Source organism: Corvus hawaiiensis, chromosome 5 (genome assembly GCF_020740725.1).
Source record: "Corvus hawaiiensis isolate bCorHaw1 chromosome 5, bCorHaw1.pri.cur, whole genome shotgun sequence".
NCBI classification, from domain to species: domain Eukaryota; kingdom Metazoa; phylum Chordata; class Aves; order Passeriformes; family Corvidae; genus Corvus; species Corvus hawaiiensis.
In genome coordinates this window covers 19220774-19247393 of record NC_063217.1, presented here as the reverse complement: position 1 = coordinate 19247393, position 26620 = coordinate 19220774, and the positions used below count along the sequence as shown (strand labels likewise).

General features: G+C 40.4%; 1 protein-coding gene and 1 long non-coding RNA gene across 2 annotated transcripts in view; one reads left to right on the top strand and one right to left on the bottom strand.

Moving 5' to 3' along the window:
* The window catches only part of SEL1L3 (SEL1L family member 3), a 36270-nt gene extending 25118 nt beyond the window's left edge, over positions 1-11152 (top strand). The window contains exons 17-24 of the mRNA XM_048302770.1: positions 708-791; positions 3033-3123; positions 3233-3317; positions 5054-5163; positions 6466-6593; positions 8340-8442; positions 8537-8609; positions 9885-11152. Coding sequence (XP_048158727.1) covers positions 708-791; positions 3033-3123; positions 3233-3317; positions 5054-5163; positions 6466-6593; positions 8340-8442; positions 8537-8609; positions 9885-10051 — 841 coding nt within the window. The 3' untranslated portion in view covers positions 10052-11152. The remainder of the gene's footprint in view (positions 1-707; positions 792-3032; positions 3124-3232; positions 3318-5053; positions 5164-6465; positions 6594-8339; positions 8443-8536; positions 8610-9884) is intronic.
* On the bottom strand, positions 4922-22594 carry LOC125325622. Its single transcript, XR_007203443.1, has 4 exons — positions 22395-22594; positions 8916-9117; positions 6609-6669; positions 4922-5261 (listed from the first exon to the last, which is right to left on the bottom strand). It is a non-coding gene; the product is annotated as an uncharacterized LOC125325622 (long non-coding RNA).
* Between the last annotated feature and the right edge of the window lie 4026 nt (positions 22595-26620).

Below are 26620 nucleotides of genomic sequence, written 5' to 3'. Positions count from 1 at the left end.
GCTCAGCATCTTCAGAAGCATGCTGAGGTGACACAACGGAGTCAGGAGGTGATGCAAGAGGGTTTATTCCTCTCCGAAAATGTTGGTCCTTTAGTTGCTCGTATTCTATCTGCAGACTCCTTTGCTCTTCCTCAAGGTCAGCAATGATACGCTCCAACTCTCCCCGCTCTTCCTTCTCCACTGACTTGAGTATCTGAGCAGGGCTCTGTGGCTGACTCACAGGTGACTCTCCTCCCAGCGTCTGACAATACTGCTGGATAAGGGCATGCTCATCCTCTACGCTTCTGTGGTGGAGCTGCTGTCCATGTCCAGAAAAACAACTCTGAGAGGTTGTATCTAACAAAGGCTTGCTTTTTTTTATTTTCAAAAAATATCAGTCTCCTGACGTGGTAGAATTGGCATTTTGTATCAAAAAATAGGAAGATAATTATTGATAGCACCTATTAATTTACATTTGTTTTCTGAAAAAAACATTGCTGCGAAAAAAACATAGGATGCCTCTAATACACTCATGGAGATGAATGGACTTCATGTTCTCAGTCAATTGTTACAGGATTGATGCAGTGACTACTGTTAAATTCCATAATTTGTCTTATAGAAGAAGTCAGAGGGTGATCCCATATCCTTTTGTGTTCTTGGAGTTTGCGTGAGTTGGGATAACATTACTGGAGCACAACCATTCATTTTTTGTTTGTTCTATTCCACAGCTGGGCAAAACACATTGCAGAGAAGAATGGCTACTTAGGTCATGTAATCAGAAAAGCTCTCAATGCTTATCTGGAACTTTCATGGTATGTTTCTTCTGTTCATTTTCTATTTTTCACTTACTTTATAGCAAGATAAAATAATTAATAATAGGTGATCACCTCAAAGAAAAAAAAAAGTAGTAGCACTACAGAAATCAGTTGCAAAACATCCATTGAGATGAAGGGAAGGAGGAGTTGACCCAAAATGGAATTCAACAGCTCTGACAGAATGAAATGAAAAGGAGTTTGTAGTGTGGAATAGTTGTATCAACTGTCTGTGGTTCTCATCCCATAATATTTGTATAACGTGCACTGGATTAACCAGAGGAACACCTTTCACTTCTACTATTCTCTGTGTTACAAATCTCATACGTTGCTTTTTCTCTTCTGTATAATTCTGTGTCATGAAAACTCAGGCTGCTGGATTAGATTTATTCGTTTTTCTGTGAATGGTTAGTAGTATCTTTTGTGTAAGTGTAATAGGAGGCTGTAATATCCGATGAGCCTGTCAAGAGGTTTCAAAATAGTGTCCAGGTTAATGCTCCACCTTTGCAGCCTCTGTAGGCATGAGCATCAGATACTGTGTGTGCAAACATCAGACTGTCATATGTGATTAAAACAATGGCTCATTTGTCCTGCAGCTTCCCCCTGTAAGTACTGAATTAGTGCTTCAGGCTAAGGAGATCTACAAGAAACTTTCAGTGGACCATTCTGGAGTAATGCATTCCTGGAAGAAGTGTCTTTTTTTACTCAGTCCATCACAGACATTTCTCCTTAGACCTGACCTCACTTTTCAACACTGAAAAAATATGTTGACGTTTTTGTAGCATGTTCTGTTGTGCAAGCCTGTGACTTTGCCCAGCTCACTTTGCATTTCACAGGTAGATGACAGGTAGAGCATTAAGATTCCAGAAAGTCTGGGCTCAACAGCTAGGAGGGAAAATCTGCTGGAGTCCTACTTGAAATGCCAGGGTGTAAGTTGCATAGGTGTGAATTATTGCACTGCCAGTCAGACCAAGTAATATGTGTTCTTCAGTCATTGTTTGCAGACACGTTTCACACATCTCTCTGTCGTGGTAGTTTGATCTTCAAAGAATGATTTAAATGTCGTAAATGTAATTTCTTTTCTTAGTTGCCCTTTGAGACTTAAGGATCAGATGAACCGATTTCCCCGCTTTCCCCTGAACTCCTTCTGTAGTCCCAGGTCTCTCTTTCACTAGATGTTTTCACAGGGAAAGTACAAGGAATAATTTGTAATCATGCAGAAACAGCTGGATAACAGGAGGTTACACCTGCTAGTTCTGTAACGACAACTTTCACAATTTGATTTAAAGTTGCTTTGCTTAAGCAGCTACTCTTGAAGTCAAATGTATATTTGACCATATGTGCTTCCAGTTAAACAAGCCACTGAACCCTGAAACTTGCCATGGTTTTGCCTTTGTGTTGTGGAGAAAATCATTGGCATCATTAATCTTTAATAGGAAACTTCAGAAGGAAAAAAGTACACCAAGTGGGTTTTTTTATTATCTTGGGATTTTGAAACAACACACATGATTTTAAAGACTTCTTCTTAATTTTGCATGCACAGTCTTCATATTATAGAGTAGATGAGTGGCAGAGAACATGGGGGGCGCTCTTGTCTAGTATCAGAATACTGAATTGCTATACTGCAAACATAGTATTAAATTTTACTACTTGCTTTACAGTCAGTGAGATGCATAGAGTCCTTAGAGGGACAGAGACTGTTGTTCTAGTCATACATTCACGTATATGGAGAGACAAATCCTGTTTCAAAAAGCTCAGTCTAAAAAGACAAGAAAAAACAAGTCACATAAATAACAGGTAAAGCATACCAAAGAAATACTCAGATGAATGTTAGACAGATACATACACAGCTAAGTTAATTGCAGATTTTTTTTTTAAGTAGAGTCTTTTAAGAATATTTTATCTGAAACATTATAATAGAGAATTGGGCTTAGTATCAGATCTGCTTTCCCATCAGTCTGGCACTTACAGTAAATGCACACTGGAGCCAGTCGAGCTTCAATGCAAGAGGGAAAAGGTTGCAAATTCACAAGATCCAGCATGGCTGGTTACACCAAGGATTGCCTCTACATGTCACTGTTGCATGGGTTTCCCAGCCTCTTGCTCTTAAACTTTGTACCAAAATTTTGCTTGTAGGCAATTTTATAAATTAATTTAGTGCTTTTGGGGTTTTTTTAACTGTAACTAAAATGCATGTTATTTTTGTAAGGTTTTTCATTCATTTATTTTATCTAACATTAGGCATGAAGCTCTGCTGCATTATATTTTAGCAGCTGAAACTGGGATTGAAGTGTCACAGTCAAATTTAGCACACATCTGTGAAGAAAGACCAGTGAGTAAATGTATTCACAACTCATTATCCTGAAAGGAGCACTTGTTAATAATCATGTGATCCTAGTCTCTTACCTGAGATATGAATGAATCAATTCTTTTCTTTATAGGACCTAGCAAGAAAATACCTAGCAACTGATTGTGTCTGGAGATACTACAATTTCTCTGTTTCTCAAGTCAATGCTCCGTCATTTGGTATGTATAAGGAATTCTTTCTGAATTTTAATTTTACTTTTTTTAAAATTTCAAAAACTGTATTTGTCACAACTTCTATGTGAGTAAGCAACTTGAGGGAAGATTAATTCCTGCTAATCATACATTTCCTTTTTCATGTTTTGATAGGAATATCAGGAGAGAAAAGGTGATTAAAGTGTTGTATTTCAGCACACGTTTTCCAAAAATTTCCTTTTTATGACATTAAATGGATAAAATTTTAATAAAATAAAATAAAAAAGCTAAGCCCTGAGGAAGGGCTAGATATTTAGGAGTCTAAGCAGTTGACTGAAAGTTTAAGGAAAAAAAGCAGTAGACTCTAGAAGCTCATGCTGTTTGGTTTATCAAAGGGAAAATCCAAAAGCAAATATACTTCCATATCATAATTGAGTCATGAGAAACTAATAAAGGCTAAGGGATTCCTTATCTAATTTATTACTAGTTTTTCTCTTAGGGTACAGAGTTTATCAACATTGGTTGAGCTTACCTTGGAGAACTAAAGGATTCTCTGTTAAAAAAAAAAGGTCTGTTTGCAAATAAGTTACATTCCTCAGGCCTTAAATTCTACTACATCTATGACTTCAATAGCTAAGTCATTTTGGTGCCTCTGAAAGCTTTACTGAATATTTGAAAATATCTGATTGTCTCACAAGAACATTGAAGTAATTTGTAACATTCTTGTGGAAAAGTGGAGTGTAAAAATAACTCATGCTATTTAAATAAATACATAGTGTGGAGCATTTAAATGTGTGGAAACTGAATAGCACGTGGATATAGCCTGAAGCCACAGGAGCTGACAAACACTGTTGGCTTTCCTGAGGAGCTTGTAGACACCTTAGCAAGGTGTAGCTTGGTTGACCCTTTGGTAGATCCACTGGTACGATCTTACATTAGAAAAACTTTTGAAGGTCAGACTCATAGGATGGGAATGTCATTCCATTTCAGTCCACTGTAAAAACATGTGGGATTTCTAGGTAGCTGCTATAGACGCACAAGGCAAAGTATAGAAGAGTTTCAAACCGTTTGAGGAAAGCTTAGGTCAGATAAATGTAGACACAGTCATAGGAGTTTTTAAATTCATTAGCACAGAGTAGTGCAACATCATGCTTGCTCCTGTCTGGGTCAATGCCCTCTCTTTTGGTGCATTTCATTACTGTACAATGTCCCAGAAAGACATTTGTAAAATATTTGCTGGGCATCGCTTCCTTCTAGACCAGGAAAACTGTATCCCTACCATTGTCCAGGGCTGAGTTGGATTTGAAACTAATAAAATTATCAGCAGCAATGTTCTCTAACTTTTGGGGAAGGTTCAGCCACCATAGTGTCGGGTACAGAGCAAACACATAAATGGCATGGTTTTAAGCCTCTTTAACTTAGTAGGGCTAATCTGACTAATAAGGCTTCAGGTTGCCCAAAGACAGATTCAGCAAGTGAAGAAGGAATGCAATATAGAGACTCTTAAGTCTCAGTTTTTGTAAAGGCAATGTCATTCACTAAATTCATTAAAGAGAAACAATGAGAGATTTCATCCAGGCTCAATATTTTCAGTGGGAGGCTGATATAAAGTAGCCACAGAGACAACCAGAGAGGACGAGTGTGTTTGTTTTTTAATATTGTGCTTTAAATAGAATTACTATTAACTTCTCCATCACATTAATAGTTGGTTAATTCTATTGCTACAAATAGTCTAAATGATCTTCTGCTCATTTCTTCCACAGCTTATTTGAAGATGGGCGATTTCTACTACTATGGTTACCAGAACCAGTCTAAAGACCTTGAGCTCTCCATGCGGATGTATGCACAGGCTGCCTTGGAGGGAGATTCACAGGTGGGTCTGCAGTTGTGGCAAAACATCATAGTGTAGAACAGTCTGGGAATTTAGCTGTGACTCGTTCTTCTGCTTGGCCTCATCTGCACCAAAGGAACCTGCCAGAATAAGTTACAATTATTTCAATATACCCTGTGAGTCAGTAGTTGCTGTTTCATAATAGAAGATAAACTTAGCAGAGATTAGTGGTCCTAGAATTAGGCTGCTTTGTAAGCTAAATGGCCTACTGCAGTGCTACCTTACCCTGGCACAATTGACTCAGTTATGACCTTGGTATTTTTGCAAGAGGAAGAACTAATAGACTGCTGGGTTGTATTCCAGTCCTATCCTCTGCCATTTTAGGATATAAAAAAGAAGACTGGTCTATTTCCCTTGGTATATTGAGTGAATCCCAGGGTGAATTTTGCTCGCTAACAAAGGTTTCATCTTAAAATGTTTTATTATTAAAGAATACACATTAATTTTATAATTAAAGAATAATTAAAGACATGGACTGTTTCACAACTGAGTTTCCTGTTCTCAAGCCCTCCTGAAGTGTCCCGGGTGCAATATTCTGTTTGCCCTGTCCCTATGGCAATATCCCCAGACCATGGCTTGTGTGTGAACTTATCAGAGGTAGCATAGGTGGGTTCTGTTTTGAGGTTATTGGGACAAAACATTACTGCTAAACTAGCAAAGGAAAGAAGGGATGCATGAATAGTTACTTTAAAGTATGAAAGTCAAAGTGATGGAGAATTGTGGAAGATGTCTTGTGTGTTCATCTTCATGACTCTGAAGAGACACAGGGTTGCCTAAGACTTGTGCAAATAGGCAGAACCGTAAAATTAAGGACTTATACTGTCTGGAGGAGACTTCTGCTCTCAATTTCTCTATTCAGATGCTGTTGATCTGTAGAGCTAGGTGAAGGGGAATTGAACAGTAACAGAACAGAAATCAATTTCTGCTTTCAGTCTGTATTTCCCTAGGAGATAAAATATTACAGTTTGATACGGTGACTGTGCTTAAAGAGTAACTAAAAATAAGAAAAAAACCATCTGGAAAAAGATACGAGCTAAGAAAACAGTGTCACAACATCTGAATGCTTCTTTTGCATTTTCAGTGTTTACCTGAGTACAGGTACACTGTACTTTTCAGTACACTGAAAGCCCTTCGGAGAAAGGGCTCTCATAATTATTCGGTGAATATCACATTATACTAAACAAATTTAGGGAAATCAGTTACAATTATTCAGATACTTGGTGCTTAAATACAGATACAAAAATTGAATGTTTGAACAGCAATGCATGGTTTTTTTACTGTTAGGGTTTCTTTAATCTGGCCCTTGTCATAGAAGAGGGCAACTCCATACCTTCCTACATTCTGGATCACTTGGAAATTGATCAAGCATTGCATTCTAGTAATACATCACTTCTTCAGGAACTGTATTACAGGTGAGTCTTTTTTACCTTTAATCAGCATTTTCTGGTTTTCCATGTGAGTAGCATTTCCTCTGGAGGGCAGCAAATCCTGTAATTATTAACTTTGTTCACTTTTATGATTTAAGGCAGGTTAAGGTCAACATACTTGAAATTCTTAAATTCCCTAAATATATTTCAGTTTATGCCTGTTAAAGAGACCTGATTATATGTGGTTCCCTGAAATAGCAGGGACTAGATTCAATAATCAGGGAGGTCTTTTTCAGTTCAAATATATTTTAAGTTCCTAAGTTAGGCGCTGGCAATTTGTGTGCAGTACAAACCAGAATTTCAGTTATAAATGTAGCATAATATAACACAGAATTTAAAAATATGTAACTGGGATAATAGCAATCTTTCCTATTGATTCTGCAAATATGTTCCAGCCTGGCACAGATATTGTGGCACAGAATATTAGACACCGGAGAAGCTTTACAGGTCTGCTGCCTGAACAACCTGTGCCAGCACTATTCATGCACAAACCACCTACTGTGCTCGGGTTCCACTACAGAACATGGGTTTCCTTTACCCAGGTTAAGCAACAGGTGTTGGAAAGCACAGTGGGAATACAAAGCCTGCACAATATTTGGTGAACTTGCGGAATTGCCTTTCAAATATTTAAAGAAGGAGGAGATAATGGTTAATACACAAGGCTGTGAATCAAGAGTGAGTGGTTTATCATCTGTTTTGCTACCGAGTGTTGTGTGACCCCACAAAAGTGGAGATGATACCAGCATAAAAACCTCATTTGTCTATTCACCAACAATCTGTTGAAATTGCTCTTCACTGCAGTTAGCCTGAACTTGTACCCTAAATTACTTCCTCTCCACGTGAAACTACCAGTCAGATACATAGGGGTTCTGGACTACCTGGGATTGTAAACTTGAGTTTGAATTCTGCCTTCACTTGGGCTGAATCCAGTCCTGCATTGCTGTGAGAGTAATTCCAGAGTTGACAGTGCTGAAGGATTTTCCCACCACCATACACTTTTGTCCAAAAGGGCACGTACTTTTATGTATTGATATATATGTATATATACACATGTACACAATCTATGACTTAATAACTAAATTTTATGTATATTTATAACAAAATTTATATAGAAAATGTATATATCGATATAGATACCCCACCACTCCCTCCTTAGCTTTGTAGAAAAGAATCAATTGAAGCTTAAAATAGGTGCCTGTGATTTAGCTGTCTAAACTCCCCTAGTAAGTGAAGTCCTATTTGATGGACTGAGAAAGCTGCTCAGCTCACCCCACAGGAGGTAGGGAACTTGTGCTAGTCAGCTAGAACACTCTTCAAGCTTGGACTTCATTCTGTCATATGCATTGTCTCTTAAAGGAGGTTTAGCACCAGCATTCTGTGTGGACAACTAAATTTTGTACGTCTAATTTTAAATCGAGTCCTTCTGCTGTTAACTCACATTAGTTAGAACTTGAACTGTGACTGCTTTGCACGTATAGCCTGGATGCTTAGACCCATTGTTGACTAGTAAGAAAATAAAAAATACACTTCTAGGGTAAGGTATTCTGTACTTAATAAGTTTAAGATGGCATTTTTCTGAATTTTTACTTCACCATCTGTGAGATAGGGATGATGATATTTGTTTGTTTTTCTGGCTTACTGGTTCCACAAACCCACTTGAGATTCCCAGATGATTGATGCCACAAAATTGTGGAGGAGGATTAATTGGTTGTTTTAATGTTCTTGTTGTAGGTGCTGGAATAATAGTAACCAAGAATCAATCAGTCCATGTTCATTAGCATTGCTTTATTTTTACATGAGAGTTCTCTGGAACAATGTTTTACACTCTACTCTGGTATGTAGTGCTCCTTTATTACATGCACAGTTCATTTGGAACATGACCTTGGCTTTGCACTGCTCTAACTCTGTTTTTAAAATTCCTGTCACAGATCTACTTCATGGGAACCTTTCTTTTATCTATTCTTGTTGCATTTGCAGTGCAGTCTTTTCAGTCTTTATCTGGTAAGTATGTGTCATAGTAAAACTGAAGAAAGAGGAGTGATCTTTTTATTTCAATAAGACCATCAACAATAAAAGCTGAATTCTAGATGTGATAGAAGTACCTCTGAGCAGTAGCTTCTTTGACACACAAGTAACTTTTTTATCATTAAGAAGGGGTAGATGAAGAAAGGCATAACTTTAAACCCATTGGTTTCTGAAAAATTTCCCTTGATAAAGGAGATTCTTAATAAAAATATTAACTGCATGAGATTGTTCCCCATCTCTCAACATGCAGTATTATTACAGGAATTATATGAGTTTGATTACCTATGTAGTCTCTGCAATATGCAATCAAAGTGTCTTGCCTGTTTGATATGACTGGATCACTTCAGATGCAAGGTGGGAGAAGAAGTGAGGTTCCAAGAGCTGGTACATTAGAGTAACTTAAGAAGAGTCAGTTCAGATTCTTCACACCAGTAACAGAATCAGGAAATAGATGCAGTCAGGAGTTGCAGACTCCTCCTCCTGTCTTAAAACAGAAAGTTTGGCTCTGTCTCAAAACAGAAAGTTTGGCTCTGTCTCTTTTGATGGCACAAAGAATATTAACAAATAGAAGATCAAGTGCCTGACTTCAGTCTGTTAAAAGTGCCATCATGTTTTCTACCATATTGAAAGAGATATCAAAGACAAAAGTACATTGCTGAGGAAAGGGGAGAAAACCTCTACCATCACATGAAAAATAATGAATCATCATTTAAAAAGCATTTCCTGCTTCAATCAAGCATTTCGTTTCAGATCACAAGACTTGATCAGGAAATTGTGAAGTGAATATTACCAGTTATAAAAAGAATTTCTTCCACTACATACGTTTTTTGATGTTGTGTTTTAACCCCAGTAGGCAACTTAAGTGTATGTCAGAAAACAAGGTTCTGATGTATTTCCATAACAAAACACCAAAAAAATTACTATAGGTGTAGGTTGTCAAAAACCCAATACCATTAAATCTGAAAATATTATTTGAATTAAGACATGTAACTGTGAATAATATGCTGAATATGGAAATAATTCTGAAAGCCTGCTTTGTTTTCTTACTAGCTATTAATTTATGTTACTTGGAAATCACACAACATATGTATAAAGTATATAGTTATAGATATTTTTCTTTCAGTATTTCCAAACCTTTGAATATTATCTTTATATGTAATTTTACATCCACATAATATTTAAATATTAATTAATAGACTCCCTAGACACAGTGGGGTTTTTAAAATAATTTCTTTTGATCTTTTTCTGAAGCCCATAATTCTGCTGGAAGAAGATCAGAACCATTGTCAGATGACGTCCCTTCTTCCTTAGTGAATGATAACGAGCATGCTACCAGATTACAGCAAGATGAACCTACTCTTTCAAATGATTTATCACAGCAGGAGTCAAATCCTCAGAATCCTCTTGTTACAAGCTGAAGCGTAGTTTTCTTGACATCCATTGGGAAGGTGAGATATGAACAACTGCGAATCTAAGAACTGGCAACCAACCCTGTACATGGCATTAATAATGCAGGCCAACAGCTGAAGTTGTAGGGAAGTTCACTGATCTGACTTCTCCACTGCAGAGGAAAACTGTCCCTATAATTTTTTTAACTCCAAACAGATGATGCAGATTCTCTCACTATACCCAACACGTGATCATACTGTATGTCATGGAAGGACCTGGAAGGAAACCTGCAAAGTCTTTGCCTAATTGAAAAATAAGCAAACATCCTACAGGTTTTAATGAAGTTCTATTTACATGTCTAATCTCTTATTAAATTGCTTTTATCACATTTTAGCTTATTTAGTGGTGAAATTCCAAGTTTGTATCATGGAAATTACATAAAAGCAAAACCCAGTCACCAACAGTTCCATGGAAACCAGTCAGGACTTCAGTACATGCAATGGTAACAGTGAGTTTTTTGGCATTTTATATTCCATGCTAATTTTTTAATGTGAAAAGCATTTTGTTTTGAAAGAAAACACACCAGGAATATTTGCAATATGATCATAACATATTAGTGCTGCTGGCTAAGTTTTAGTCAAAGTTTTACAAGCGTCCACAGTTCCCTGGTGGACACAACAAAACGTTTCCCTTCCTACCAAGAGCCACTGATTAGAGAAAGGAGCTCCCCTAATGAGTAAATAAAAGAATATTTAAGTGTGATCAGGGGCCACAAAGTGAACAGAAATTTGGTTTTGGATTCTTCCACAGATAACACTAGCAAGGATTTATTTCATGTTCTACAGTAATGCTAAAAGACACCTAGTTAAGTGACAGTTTATTTGATAAATGTTGGATGGGAAATAGGGATAACATGTATGGAGTGCAAATGCCTTTTATCTGATTTAAAGCTGTCTGTAAAGTGGCTGTAGGGAAGGTCTAACCTTTACAACAGGTGTGCAGGCACCTCTGCAAAATGATGTAGATCACAGACTATAAATTGCATCAATCTCTGCATTACCGAGGGTTAAATCCACTCGCATTGCACTACATTATTTACTCTTATAAATAAAAATATTTTTCTAATTCAAGCTGTATGTGGAGGAATTTCTTTTAAGGCACCTCTTTGATGAAATAGTATCCTGCTGTTGCAATCTCTCAAGATTATTATTTACATGCCTGTTTTCTTAGCTTCAAATGAGACAATCAGGTTTTACTTTCATTGAGGAATACAGTCTTCTCACAGAGCAAACCTGTAACAGTTTTGTTTTTCAAGCAAGACATAGGAGGTTTCAGTAAGAAAGGAATCATTTAAAAGGAAAAAAAGCTCTGACCTTCAAGAGAGATTTTTATATTTCTATATAAATGTCTATACACACATATCATCGGGACACGTTTCACTTGCAGAAACCTGAAAACTCAAAAGTATTAAGAGTTGATGCTTTGAGGCAGTGGTTCCATTGACAAGTCATGAAATAAAAATGAAGATGTTGAAGCTCCTCCTCTCCCACTGAGAAAGTAAATTATGTGCCACGTTAATGAGTTTTTTATTTATTTGATCAAGAACTGTGCAAGGAGTACTTTTTTTCTCAGTACAGTTGTAGATACATATTTTGTTCTATGTATAGGTTGGTATTTTAATGTGTTACAAAGGAGCCTGACTTTTACATACTAAACTGTTGTACTCACTGGGGCTAGATTATGTGTTTTTGATATCCATTGCAAATGGTCCCCATTATTTTTGAGTCTATTTTGAGTTGCAAAAATGTATGCAGCTAAATTTAACTATATCAAATTCCTTAACGCAAAGATATGGCTATTTCAAGAGCCCTCTCAACTGTATTTTTATCACCTAATAAAAGAAAACTGTGCACCTGTATTAAAACTGGAGCAGGTTTAGATGGTAAACACAGAAGCATTGCAGAAAGTCAAGTGTAGCCCTTGAAGACAAGTAGACAAATGTCCCAACGTAGGCATGGTGTTAGGTTAGGTACCAAATGACGTGCACAGTTAGATATTCACAAAAAACTATGTGGACATGCTTAAGACAAATCTTGCTTATAATTAGCCACATGTGAAAGGTGTATTTTGTTACAAATGTCACATGTAGCAAAACTGAAGCCCCTGGTGAAATATTAATCCCATGAGAGTTTGTCAGTGGTGATGTGATTGCAAGCCATGTGTTGCAATCCAGGAGTTCTCAGAGCAGCAGTGGTTTAGATTGTGTACATACAGGTCAGAGTTAAGCGTTAGCACTCAGGCTCACTCTGTTTTCCTCTCTAAAGCCCATGTTCTGAACTCTAGTAATTAACTAATTTGAAGAGTTCTGTCAGAAACACAATTTCACATCTGTATTTCAGAAGGCAATTGCTGAAGCTGCAATATATTTCATGACACCAGCAGTTAATAGTTCCATCTTTGTTTATTGTTACCTATTACATCAGAAGTTGTACCAAAGTACGTTAAGATAAGCAACTCTTCACAACAAACTGGCAATCCTGAAGGCTAAAATAATAACAGTTACATTATTATCCTTCACTTCTCATAAGATCCAGGGGGCTATTACTTGACAACCTAGAGAATCAACCAATTCCCAGAGAGAAAGAATGGTTATTTAAGCAAAGCAGCTACATAGTTCTATGACACCCACAAGGAAAGCAGGGAGAAAAGGGGAAAAGAGTTGCTGTATCAAAAATTATTTTTCTTAAATTGAAACACGGTCACCGAAGTTTATTGTTTCCGCAGCCCATGCTGAGTGTTCAGGGTGGGAATAAGGAAATAATAAATCACAGTTGTAGAGCTAAAATGCCCTATATACTTTGTTTACATGTATTTGATAGAAGTCCAGCCATCTGAACAGCACAGGTCACGCATAAGGCAGCGTGTAAGTGATGACCACTTTTTGATCTCCCTTGGTTCAGCTCAGAATCATCTCTAGTACAGACAACAAGGAATTTTGGAGGGGTTATTTAAAAAGTAGGTGCCAAATTATCTGAAATGAATGCAGTTTACACCAGCTAAATGAATTTGTCTTACAGACAGTGACAAGGGAGAGAAGTTGCTACATGCAATGTATCAAAGTGCCACGGGAAGAAGGAAGAATCAGGTGAAGATAAGCTAAAAATAAGAAGTCAATGTTGAGCAGTTCTGAGTACTTAACTACAGGTTTATGAAGGAAACAATTCAAACCAGTTATGAGAGAATTTGCAACTATGCTGAAAAGTTTGTTCAGCTCTGAATTGCACAGTGTGGTAGTAGCAGGACAGCACTGAAGGTGGGGGACATCCATATGTGGGCAACTGACCACTGACTGCATGGTGTTGCTTCCCAGACCATAGAGTGAAGAGCTTTGCATTCCAATAAATAGGCATGAGGAGAGACTTAAAGTTCCATATTAAGACCTTGCAATAGAAATCTTACTTTGTGATAGAGGGGACAATACTTGCGAATTAGTCCTGGTATGCTGATTACATATTATAAACATACCCCTTGCTGTTATTTTTGTGTTTGAGCTACTGGAAAAGCATAGATGATCTTTAAAAACCGTATGTGAAACATGGATTATCTGTGAGGAGAATTGATTTATAGCAGATTCTTGTCTGTGTAAGCTGCCCCCATTGACTAATGGACTATTTAACACTGGCTGTTGATCCTTATCGTGGATGAAAGGTAGCACAAAGGTATGAAACAAGTTGAATAAGCTTTGTCAGAGGAATTCCATCCCTACACCCTCTCCATCCTGCCATAAATGTGTGAACTGGATTAAAAGACTGGGATGTAGGAAGAAAACAAAAGGCTGGATTCTTTAAGAAAAAGCCCAAGGGTAAGAAAACTAGAGAATGTCAAAGGGAATCTGGGCATGGAGCAATTTCCTATGCTGTCTTCCAAGATGTAGGTGACAGGAATAATCCCTGAATAATCAACAGAAAATTGTAAATTAAAAAAACCCAGCATCTGGAATATAGGTGTGTTGGAAATGTAGCACAGCCTCGATATTTATTCAAATACCTAATTCCTATGCCAGGAGACTAAATTATATTTGCAGTAAGGAAAGTAACAATGAGTCTAGGCCAAAGTAGAAGGTGTCTGTGTAAAAGCAGCCACATACAGATCAGTGAGCATCAAAATCAGACCAGATCAGGGGAAATGAGTAACCAAAATGGAAAGGAAAATATCACTTGCATTATTGCAGTATATGCTTATGTACCAGTTAAAGTAAACGAGAAAAAACCCCAAGAAACACAACTGAGCAGAAACCGAATCACCTGCAGCAGATCAGATATTCTGAAGCACCAATGTTCCAAACTGAAATTGCACCAACAATGCTGAGTGCCTGTTGACTTCAGGGACTTGGGTTGTTTGACAAGTGCTATCAGATACCCATCCACCTTTGGGCATGTTAATAACGCCTTAGAAGAAAACTGGCTGTAACAGGTTTGTTTATAACTGTGTTCAGTGATCTTTCTGCGAACGTATTTGTTGACCTTGCTTCCCTTCCCAGTCTGCATTTTCTGATTTCTGTTGTTTCTTTTGTTTGTCCACACTGACCCCTTCTTAATCACTCATGAACTGTCTAGATAGCTTCTAATGCACAGCATTGCCATTTGCTCTTACCGGTTCTGCCAGGTGAACAGAAAAAAGCACAAGTCCATTAGCAAACCTAGCACCCTTTTTTGACAGTCTGCCAAGGCAGGAACTGAGATAGATAATGCCAAGCAAGTATTTGTTCATTACAGCATGGCCTGAGTAATGGATTTACACAGCAAGTAATTCTGCAAGTTATAAGCAAATCTCCCTAGATAGATTTGTATTAATAAACTAACCAAGGTCAAGCTCTGCTGTCTTTGTGATGAGTTAAACCCTTCCTGTGAACCCATTTACCTCATCTGCTGCTTCTTGGGACCAGTCTTGGTCCATAAAGTCCCCAAATGGTGCCCAGCCATTGTCTAGGAGGATTCTTCTCAAGTGGGCTTGAGCTAGGTCAAACAGCACACCCCCAAATAGCTGAGATAATCACGACCCAGTGCCTAAGCATATCCTCCAGACCTTGTTCAGTTTAGTTGTGCAGACAAACCAAGACTGTTTGCCTCTCTTACAGGCCATGAGGCTCCATTCCACCCCCAAGCAACAGCTGAGATTAGTCCTTCCAATTTCACCAGCCTGTTTATCAGTGTGAGCCTTCCAGCAGGCCCACTGTGTTCAGAGCTGGTTTGAAGGCTTGCTTTCTTGAGAGAGGTGTGCTTGGCATGTGTTTGTAGAACACAGCTTTTCCAAAACACACCAGTACTGACTAACTGGAATGAGAAATTAAAGCCTCCATTCATGTTTTATCTTGTTTCCTGAAGACCAAATTGTAGTTTTCCCCTTCTGCTCTGCAGAGTTTGTAGTGGCAATAACACTGTCCCTGCCTCCTTGTCCCATATCAACTCTGTCTTCTACCCAGGTGGCGAGGTTTAGAGGCTCCTCTCTCTCATGAGTGCTGCATTGCTCTTCCAAGCCAGGTCCAGTTGCACATAGACAGCCTTTCCAATAAAAATACAGTATGCTAGTCCCAGAAAACAAGTTAACCTTTGCAGTTCAGTTGGTTATAATAACAGTAGGGGAAACCCAGATACACCTACTCTAATGCAGAAAACTCTAGGCTAGTTCATTAAACAAATGTTAGAAGTTGTACAGAATCAGGCAGCCTGATCAGGAGAAGGAAGTGGGTGAGGCCTTCTACTGGCAGCTGTAAGTAGGCTCAAAATCACAAGCACTGGTTCTTGTGAGTGAGTTTAGCTACACTGACATCAGCTGGAGGAGCAACAGAGCAAACCACAAACAGTCTGTCCAGGAGGTTCCTGGAAAGCACTGATGACAACTTCCTGACACAGGTAGTGGAGCATCCCACAAGGAATAGTGTGCTTCTCAACCTCATGCTAACAAACAGAGAAGGCCTCCAAGGTTGGAGATGTGAAGGCTGGGGGCAGCTTTGGCTGCAGTGGCCATGAGATTAGGAGTTCAGTATCGGGCAAAGACGAAATGGGGCAGGAAGCAAGGTTGCAACCACAGACATCACGAGAGCTAGCTTCAGCCTCTTCAAGGATCTTCCAAGAAGAAACCCATGGAAACAGGCACTAGAGAGCTGGGTGATATTCAAGGATCACTTCCTCCAGACTCAAGAACAGTGCATCCCAATGAGCAAGAAGTCAGGCAAGGGTGTGAAGAGACCTGTGTGGATGTTTAAAGAACTCCTGTCATTACTCAAGTGTAAGCAGGAAACACACTTGAGATGGAAGCAGGGTTGAGCCACTCTGAATGAATACAGGGATATTTTCAGAGTAAATAGGACTGAGACCAGGAAGGCCAAGGCCCATCTGATATTAAATCTGGCCAAGGATGTCAAGGAAAATAAAAGCTTCTTCAAATACATCAATAACAAAAGGAAAAGCAAAGGATGATGTGGGCCTGTCACTAAATGGAGGGGGACTTAAGTAACAAAGCATGCAGAGAAAGCAGAGTTACCTAACACCTTCTTTGCATCAGCCTTCACTGACAAGACCAGCCCTCAGGAATCTCCGACCCATGAGACCAGGGTGAGGGAATGATGGAAAGAAGATTTTCTTTGGTCAAGGAAAAATGAGTTACAGAACACCCAGGTAAACCTGACATCAACAAGTCCATGGGCCCTGACAGAACACATCCATGAGTGCTGAGAGAGCTGGCAGACACCATAGCAAGGCTGCTTATGGTCATGTTTGAAAGGTCATAGAGGTCAGGAGAGGTGTCTGAGGACTGCAAGAAAGCAAACATCACCCCAGTCTTCAAAAAGGACAAGGAGGAGGACCCAGGAAACTACCAGCCAGTCAGCCTCACCTCAGTCCCTGGAGAAATGATGGAGCACCTCATTCTGGAGGCCATCTCTATCCACATGGATGACACGAAGGTGATCAGGAATAGTCAGCATGGACTCACTTAAGATAAATCATGCTTGGCCAACCTGCTTGCCTTCTGTGATGAAACAGCTACCTGGATGGATGAAGGGAAAGAAGAGGATGTTTTCTACCTCAACTTCAGCAAGGCTTTCAACACCGTCTCTTGCCTTGACAGGCTGGAGAGATGGGGAGAGAAGAACCATCTAAAATTCAACAAAGGAAAATACAGGGTCCTGCACCTGGGGAAGAATAACCCCATGCACCAGCACAGACTGGGGGCTGACGTGCTGGAGAGCAGCTCTGTAGAGAAAGACCTGGGGATCCTGGTGGACAACAAGCAGTCCATGAACCAGCAGTGCCCTTGTGGCCAAGAGGGCCAATGGTACCCTGGGGTGCATTAAACATTGCCAACAGATTGAAGGAGGTGATCCTGCCCCTCTACTGAGCCCTGGTGTGGTTGACCTGGAGCGCTGTGTCCAGTTCTGGGCTCCGCAGCACAAGAGAGACATGGAGCTCCTGGAACAGGTCCAGCAGAGGGCTGTGAGGATGATTAAGGGGCTGGAACACCTCTGTTAGGAGGACAGGCTGAGTGAGCTGGGTCAGTTCAGCCTCAAGAAGACACAGCTGAGAAGGGACCTCATCAATGTCTGTCAGTATCTGAAGGGAGGGTGTCAGGAGGATGGAGCCAGGCTCTGCTCAGTGGTGCCAAGCAACAGGACAAGAGGCAATGGGCAGAAACTGATGCCCAGGAGGTGCTACCTGAACATGAGGAAGAACTTCTTTACTCTGTGAATGACACAGTACTGGAACAGGTTGCCCAGAGAGGTCTTGGAATTTCTGTCACTGGAGATATTCAAGAACTGTCTGAATGTAATCCCGCACCAGGTACTCTAGGATGACCGTGCCTGAGCACAGAGCTTGGACCATATAACAAACCAAATTTAGTCTCTTCCAACCTTACCCATTCTGTGATCAGAAATTTTTCCTCTGCATCTTTTTAAGCCTTTACTAATCAGCTGTGTCTGACCCCAATCAGTAAGTTTTTTATAAAATCACCAGCAGCCTTCAGAAACACTAATAGGCCAGTATTTAAGAGTTATTTTACTGACCTGAAAAGCTGCCATAAAGTAGAGACATGAATCCAAATATTTCAAAGCCTAGAGTAATTGCCACATTCTTCAGATACCCAATTCAAATTAAGAGGATTAAAAGTGATTAAATAGTAAACCTACACTGATTAAAAGCATGTCCTTACAGAGGCCGAAATCCACCAGAGGAGTGACAGCCATGCAGCGATAACCATGGTGAGTGCAGGCGTGAGCTCTTTGTGCCAGGGGTCAGAGGCTATCAGGCAGCAGTGTTGCTGCCCAGCCTGTTTTTTGGGCTCTCCTAGGGCAAATTCATCTATCCTGCATGGCACTACATTAGTGTGCTCTGCAAACATACCCTCTGTGTCTTTGAAATGTTAAAAGGAGTTTAAAAAGCTTCTTTTTCATATCTTGAATATCCAGTGCCAATGCATAGGATATCCTTGGCACTTGGATACTATCAGCCCCACAGAGGAATAGTTTATGACAGAGTTGGTTACACTCTGTTGTTGATATGACAGATTGAAATGCTGAACAAGGTGGTTTCTAATAATAAAATACCCTATGCACCTTTCCAAGAGAGCTTTGGTACCGCATGTGATAATTCAGTTAGCAAGAAAGAGGCAGAAAACAAGAAAGCACCAGATTAGCCTGCAAACCACTGCCGCCTCCCCTGCCTATTTAACTTGTGCCCTAATGCCATTATGCCAGGAATATTTAGATTCTTCTCTGATGCCATTAAATGCATGTTAAGGGTATGTGCATTAAAAAAAAAAAAAAAAAAAAATCCCTCCTTCAGATGAAATAATTTTGATGGCCATAACTCTGCCTACAAAAACAGTAACATTAAAATTCCCCAGGAACCCACTTATGCCGCCACCACCACTTGCAGATGAAAGCAGAAATTTAGATATCTACCCTGTGCTTTGTGTACCTGCCTCATATAATTCCAGAACTATTTGAAAGGGTGATGATGGGAGTCTGGGTTTAATGAAGGCCCCTTCTGCAAATGTGTAAGATACCTGCAATTGATTCTTTCACTTAATCCAATGAAAGGCTTTGCTTTCAAACATTTAAATGCTTACACTAGTGTCAACAAACACATGCCTAGGACAAAGAAGTTCAAGATGCAGTTTTTGAAGATACACAATATTAATGCTCCTTCACTAAAGAATAATTGATCTAAAATATTTTAGATATTTATCTCACCCTTGATCTCCTTGACACATGATATGGGTTAACCCCAGGAGGTGACTAAGCCCCACACAGCCACTCGTTCACACACACTCCTCCAGGATGAGAGGAGAAAATTGAAAGAATAAAAGTGAAGAAACTTGTGTGTTGAGATAAAGACAGTTTAACAGGTAAAGCAAAAGTCATGCATACAGGCAAAGCAAAACAAGGAATTCTTTCATGCTTCCCATGGGCAGGGAGGTGTTCAGACATCCCCGGGACAGCAGGGCTCCATCACATATAACAGTGACTCGGCAAGACAAACATCATCCCTCCATATGTCTCCCTTTCCTTCTTCCCCCAGCTGTATGTGCTCAGTATGATGGAATCTCCCTTGGGTCATTTGGGGTCAGCTGTCCCAGCTGTGTGACCTCTCAACTCATTGTGCACCCCCAGCTTCCTTGCTGGTGGGATGGGGTAGGGAGCAGAAAAGGCTTTTATGCTGCGTAGGCACTGCTTGGCAATAATGCAATTTCCATATTATTAACACTGTTTTCTGCAAAAATCCAAAACATGACCCCATACCAGCTACTGTAAAGAAAATTAACTCAGCCAAAAGCAGCACAACAAACAAACCCAGAGTTTTGTGCTGTAAATTGAGGCTAACTGTAAAAGAAAGCCATTTTTGTTTGACTGTGAGTAAATTGAAGCAATGGAAAAATAAAAGGAACAAGGACATACAGAAAACACCAAACCCTACAGTCACTGGAGTCCTGAGAGTATTCCAAAGCCTTTTAAAGTCTCCATCACTCTTCTATACAGAAAGAAAAGAGCAGTTCTCTGGGTCTTGGTTGCATTTCTCTGATAATTACAGTGACTTTGTTTATAACAGCACAGAAGAGCTTAGAATATTCCCCTAGAAGCTTATGTGTAGCATAAGTCAAGACCGAGTACTTCAAGAATGAATCATCCTTGCAAGGACTATCCCAGATGCTATTAGAAAGTTGACCTCTGCTCTTTAGTGAGGAGATAACTGTTCCCTTTCAGGCTCTGGGTGAAGTCCAGACTGCAAGTTCTTGAACGCAGCTCAAGTTCATAAGCTGTGTTAGATTGCTGATGTTGGGTGGCAATGCCACAGGAAGCATCTCAGACTTTGAACATCCATAACTGGTCCAGGACATGGCTGGACTGTGGTCTGCTGCTTATACCCTATAAATTTTCCATACTTTTGCCAAAGCTTCTGTGCCACCAGTCCCAGAATACATCTCAGCCACTGAAGGGTAGTCCACACCAGCATACATTAATTGGCACAGGTGGTGTAAACTCGTGAGGTGCATAACCTACATTACAAGACAAATTTATTTTACCTCCCTTAGAATCAGAACATAGAATCACTCTCTCAGTGTCCTCCTTCAAGACCTCTGTTTGCTGGAAGCACACATAACTGCGTATCCTCAAGGTTTGTGTCCCACCGATAAAAAAAGTGAAGAATTAGATTGTGCCCTTGAACATTTGACTTCAGAGGAAATATCATACACAACCAGCAGGACAGTTTCTGATAGAAATGGGATATTTTTGCAGAAAGACTGGATGTTTTTCTCTCCTACAGACATAATAAAGAATCAGCTGGTATTTTCCCATCATGCCCACCACACAGCCAGCAGAGCAAGTTTTGACTGCATTCAAAACCTCCATGCAAGTTAGCTCATGACTCGGGAAGAGAAAGAAAAGAATAACACTACTGCAATAAAAAATCAACAAAAATATCCTCAATGAGTACATCCTTCAGAACATTGTTGACATGCCCCAGGAAAAAAAAAATTCCTTCCCCCACATCTCCTCTGGTTCAAGAAAATACTCTGAATAGAAACCTTGTTCCTTCCTGCTATAATACTGTGGGTTCAGACCAAGTAACATACACCAAATTATAATAAATTTGAACACTTACCTCCTCAGTAAACAGCCACAGTCTCAGACTATGTGTCTCCAGGAGCAGCCCTGCCTACCATGAGCAAAACTCCAGGCACACAAACACAGAGCTGCTTCTGGCTCATACCAGCAAGCCTGAAGCTGACTGCTCCTAGCAAAAGCTGTTTTTCTTCAGTCACTTTTCAGCTGTTTTCAATAACTTTATTTTGCTTTTAAGCCTCCCCAGCTGTGCCCCAGGAACCTTGATTTAGTTATTTCAGATACTTTATTTCTCTAGGATAATTATTCTCATGCTTTTTGAGATGAAAAGCTGCTTGAAACTTTTAGCAGAAAGAAAAGTTTTCCAGCTTGTCTTGAATGGCATTTGTTTGTAATCCAATAGGTACAAAGTAACATTTTGAGGACTACTTCATTATTTTTCATTTCTACTTAATTTTCTTTTTTCCACATATGGAAATACATGTGATTATTTAAAAATAAACAACATTTTGACTGCTTGTGATATCTTACCCAGCACCAGTTATCCTACTAGTCATTTGCAGGCCTAAGACTAAGAACTGCCTGTCATACAACATGCACATTCAGGCAGAGGTAGGCTTTGAAAATTGTGCCCTACAGAGACTGAAGTAAATGCCTCTGCCTGAGGTGCACAAGGCACCTGGCCCAGGTGAGGCAATTTTTAATTCCTCTGGGATTTGAAACTAGGAGAATTGCCAGGACATGTCAATAGATGGTGCTGAAATGGCCCTTTCTACTGGTTAGATGTGAAATCCCTTCTCAGCTCTGTGATAGTCTCCATTAAGCAGAGTTTGCTTTGTTGAAGATGCTCTATGTACGCTACAGGAATTCTGCCATCCTGTCTCCCTTGTTGATTTTAAAAGGCTCCTAAGCCTTTTAAATGCTAAATTTGATGTGAAAGCAGTAAGTGTTCACTGTCTACTGAGGAACAGAGCATTTTGTAAAAAACTCATCTATCTGACATTTTGGCTTAAATCTATGACTGAACTGATCTCCTTCTACATTCTGCCCTGTGCCTGAGCCAGCCCCCATGCCTGGTGTCCAACCCCCCAAGAACCAGGGTGTCCTCAAGACCCTACAGCTCCACCACATTGATGGGGTGAGTATGGGGACTACCCCAGAGGAACAGACCTGGCTACTGTATCCTACCACATCTCCCAAATCTTCACTGCCTTACAAATGCACTAACACACCGAGGGGTTATGTTTTACCTTTGTGGATGATCTGGCTGAGTGGTTCTTCCACCTTGAGTTTTTGACCCCCAAAACACCTTCTGTGATGATGTCTATAGTGTCTCTGTGGAAACATTTTCATTGACCGAACATCTCATTAATTATTCTTGCTCAAAAATTACCCAATGGGGTGTCCTAAAACTGGGTTTTAATTAAAAGTTACAGAGGCTGAGTAAGTGTAGCTTCAAACATTCCTGCCAGTACAGTGTGACAAGCCTCCCCTGGCAAGGTACTGCTGCACATGGTGAAGAAAGCCCATAAGCTTTACACTAAGCTATGGCTCAATGTAATTTATTCAAATCACCTGTTACACATGGTCAAGACATCTTAACAGCTTTAGCAGTTGCCTCTCAGGTATTATACCTCTGACTCACATCCAGGAGGGGTAACTTAATATGACTTGGTAAGAAGTAATTTTACTAATAGCGGAAGGCTATTTGTGGTGTTCTCAGGCAATATTCGTATCCATCACAGGGCAGCTCATTGCAGCAGTAGAAGACCACTTAATCAGAATCTCCAAATTCACCAAGAACCAGACCTCTCATTCTCTGGAGGGACTAATGATGGCCTTGAATGACCTACACAATTAATCTCCCAGACTCTTTTTCAGTTACCGGTGTCAGCAGTGTTGTTTTCCTAGCTGTAATATCTCAGCTTTATAGCCGCTGGTGTCTGGTTGCTTTCCCACATGGGTCATTCTTCCAGCTGCAGACGTCTGTCCTAAGTGTACCCACCTGAAGTGCTTGCACACATCAGCACCCCTCCATGTGTGTGCATACCCAAGGTGAGGTGGCCTGGCTGCTGGCCTGCAGAGGGAGGGAGGTCTCCTCCATCCCTCCCCAGGCAGTGTCCAAGATGAAGCCCTGGGATGGGGTGTCCCTGAACACTGAGTTGCTTTCTAACAGCAACCCCAGTGAATGCTTTGACCCCATCCTATTGAGGGCTTTGTTGTGAATTCATGGCTGGTGGTCACCTGACTAGGAGGGGTGGAGTGGAGCTGCTGTATCACATCCATAACCATGAGGTTCATAGAGAAGTACTGCCAGCTCCATGCATCTGGGCTTAGGATGTCTTGCTCAGCTCACCAGGCATTTTGTTTATTCCAAAGGAAGTAAAATTTATTCCTTTCCCTGTGTTTCAAGGTAGTGTTGAAATTGCTGCTGAGAAATGCAAAGTGCTCTCTGCCTGCTGCTATGTACATGCAGACATTTAACCACCAGGTCCAGCCAGCCACACAGCCCCAGTATCAATTCCTCTTCATCCCACTCCTGGAAGTCCTGGCCTGTTTTGGATCTCTGTTTCTCCAGCCCCATTCCTGCTCTGTCTGTGATTCCTCAATCTCCAGCAACCCAAGCTTGCAATGTGACAGAGGGAGGGGACAAAACAAAAGGTCATTCCTTGCCCCTCCTTTTCCCAAGCTAGGTGAACATCAGCTTGGGGATTCCTTGGTTTAGCAGCATTGCCACATTTGAGGGGAAGGAAGAGGAGCTGTCACAGGCACAAAGGACTGGAGGCAGAGATGGGGGTCCCACCTGAGACACAATGAGCTGCTTGGGATTTCTTCTTTCTCCTTTCCATGGATAGAGGTGTCAGCTCTGAGGGCAGTGAGGACATGCCCAGCCTGGCCAAAGGCAGTAACCAGGCTAAGTAGATTTCCCCAGGATATACTGCGACTCAGCTTTCCACTTCTAGCATACAAACCTGTGACTTGAGCCATTGTGCTGTGATTTTCTTCAGAAACGCTCCTGTTGTCACACCTGTCCTCAAGCACAGGCCAAAGGATGCTCTGCACCTTGTGGGTGGGAGCAGCCATATGCATCCCACTCTGCTGGGGAGTGTTTGAGACTGTTCTAGCACAGTCTTTGAGGAAGATGGGGAAATTGCACTGGTAAATATCTTTAAGAATATCTTTTCAGATAATATAACAGCAGGAAACAAGAACCAAGAGTCAATACCATTTGTTTGTACTATGCAGCAACACCAGAGCCAGCCTTCAAGCTGTCAAACATTTGAGATCCAGTGCCTGAGGCCATTGCACTAGTCAGTTAAAGTAGGGCTTAATGCTCTCCGCACTCACACGAGGACCAGTTTTCCTAATGTCTGTTATGGCCACATACTGCCTCACCAAGGGCAGCACTTGGTCCACAAATTGTTTGCATGTCCTGTAATTTATGCATTTTGCATTGTGTAAAAAAACCCAGTCTATTAGCTGTGGTGTTGGTTGCAAAATATCTGCTCCTGTAATTACTCTGATTGTTTATATCATGGTAATAAGTCCTTAGATGTTGAGTCACATAAAAAGATTGATACACCAAAAGTGTAAATGGCAATTAAGGAATTTCATCAGGTGCTGAGTAAGATACAATGCTTGTGACAGTTTAGCCTTTGCTCTGCTTGTCTGTCTTGTTGAAACTCACATCTCAGGGGAAACCTGCTTAGAGACAGCTCCATGAAATCAGTGTGATTGCTATCCAATACGCAATATCAGTTCTCTCATATGGATCATGTGTTTTCTTTGTAGTAGAACTGTCATAAAAGGGAGTAAGATCTAAAGACTATTCACTGTAAAAATATCACAAGTGGGTTTACACATCCAGTGTCATGCCTCTGGCATGTGGTAACACCAGGAGTGGCCATTAGATAGTGAAAAAAACATCCAAATGCAGATAAAGTCCTTGCACGGAAGCACAGCCCGCTGAGATTATGCAACAGAAACATGGCCTGGCATTCCCTGGTATGAATGTCGTGCCCTTCCTTATGCGGCTCCTGAAACATTTTTGCATTTTTGCTCTGCACTGCTCACTATTTATTTCTAACAGACCTGATGAGAGAGATCCTGTGCTATTGATTGTGTTTTGGTTCAGCCGCTGCCAGGGGTACCACACCAGCCTGCACCCCCAAAGAATTTGCTGTAAATCAGAGAACAGCCTTTCTCAATGGCATGGAGAGTGGCTGTCCAAAGGGCCTGGCTGGGTGCCCACCACTACACGGTGAGATGAAGAAAGTGATGATGGAGCATTCAGTATAAGCATTTCAGACTAACCAGAATGCTGCACAGTGGTAGACCTGGTGCAGTGCAATGCAGTGTTATAAAGAGTTTGGGGGAAGCAAATGTGGCACTTCAGCAGAGACTAAAAAAGCACAGGAGCACCAAAGGGAGCTGTGGACAACATGGTTAAGTTGCAAGCAGAGGGGAAGAGGACAGGGAACAGGCAATGAGCTGAAACATTGTTTGTGCATTTTGAAAGCTTCTGATGAGTGCAGAGCTCCACGACTTAGCTGCTATTGGTTAAATAGTGATAGGCACTGCTGAACTTTGTCCCAGCAGTTTGGAAATGGAAAGGTGGGTGGCACAACCTGTGCACGTGTCCTGGGTGTGCTTTGATTCCCAACAGACAGCGAGTCATGGAAGGTGATGAATTACAGTGTTTATGCATGGGTGTAAGAAGCTGTAAGTTTTAAATCATGGGCCTAGGGTGCTTACTGCATTTTCAGAAGAAGCCAGTTTACACTTTAGTGCATAAATATTGGTGGCATAAGAAATAATTCTGCTGTCTTCATTTCAATGAAACATGGTGTAATTGGGAATGAGAGGTGCCTTTGGGGCTGGTTCCTCAGCTACTGTTGAGCTCATAATTAGGAATTCTAATAACATTTTCAATAATCTTTAATGAATTTAAAGAGCACTTTTTATTTCTCTCTGTCTGGTTAATTTTAAACTCCATAGGTCATGAGTGATTTAAAAAAAAAGAGTAAGATGGATATTTTTGTCAGTTACAAGCCAGACATCACTCAGGTCATGGGGTATAAGGAGCACTGTGGAGACACGCTGTTTGCCAGAGAATATAGGATGAATCTGAGCCTAGTACAGTGATACAGATAATTTGGGGTAACTCATCATGCATCCTGCTGCCACAGTAGCATTGGCTTTGCTCTTCCATGCTTGCCTTCATTGAGGACGGTCTGTAGCACTCTGCCAGAAAATATCTTGACCCACACAATTGCACTGAGCAATTCTTTTTCTCCATATGAAAATCTCTCATTTATATAAAAATATTGGACACACAGATGCTTTTCTTTAGTGCTCAGTGCTAAAAATCCTCCCCATTTCTTGCACATTGCATCAGCTCAGGCTAGAGCTTGTCTGAATACTTATTTTTCTGCAAGATTCCGTGTTATGTATCTAAATAGATATTATGAAAATA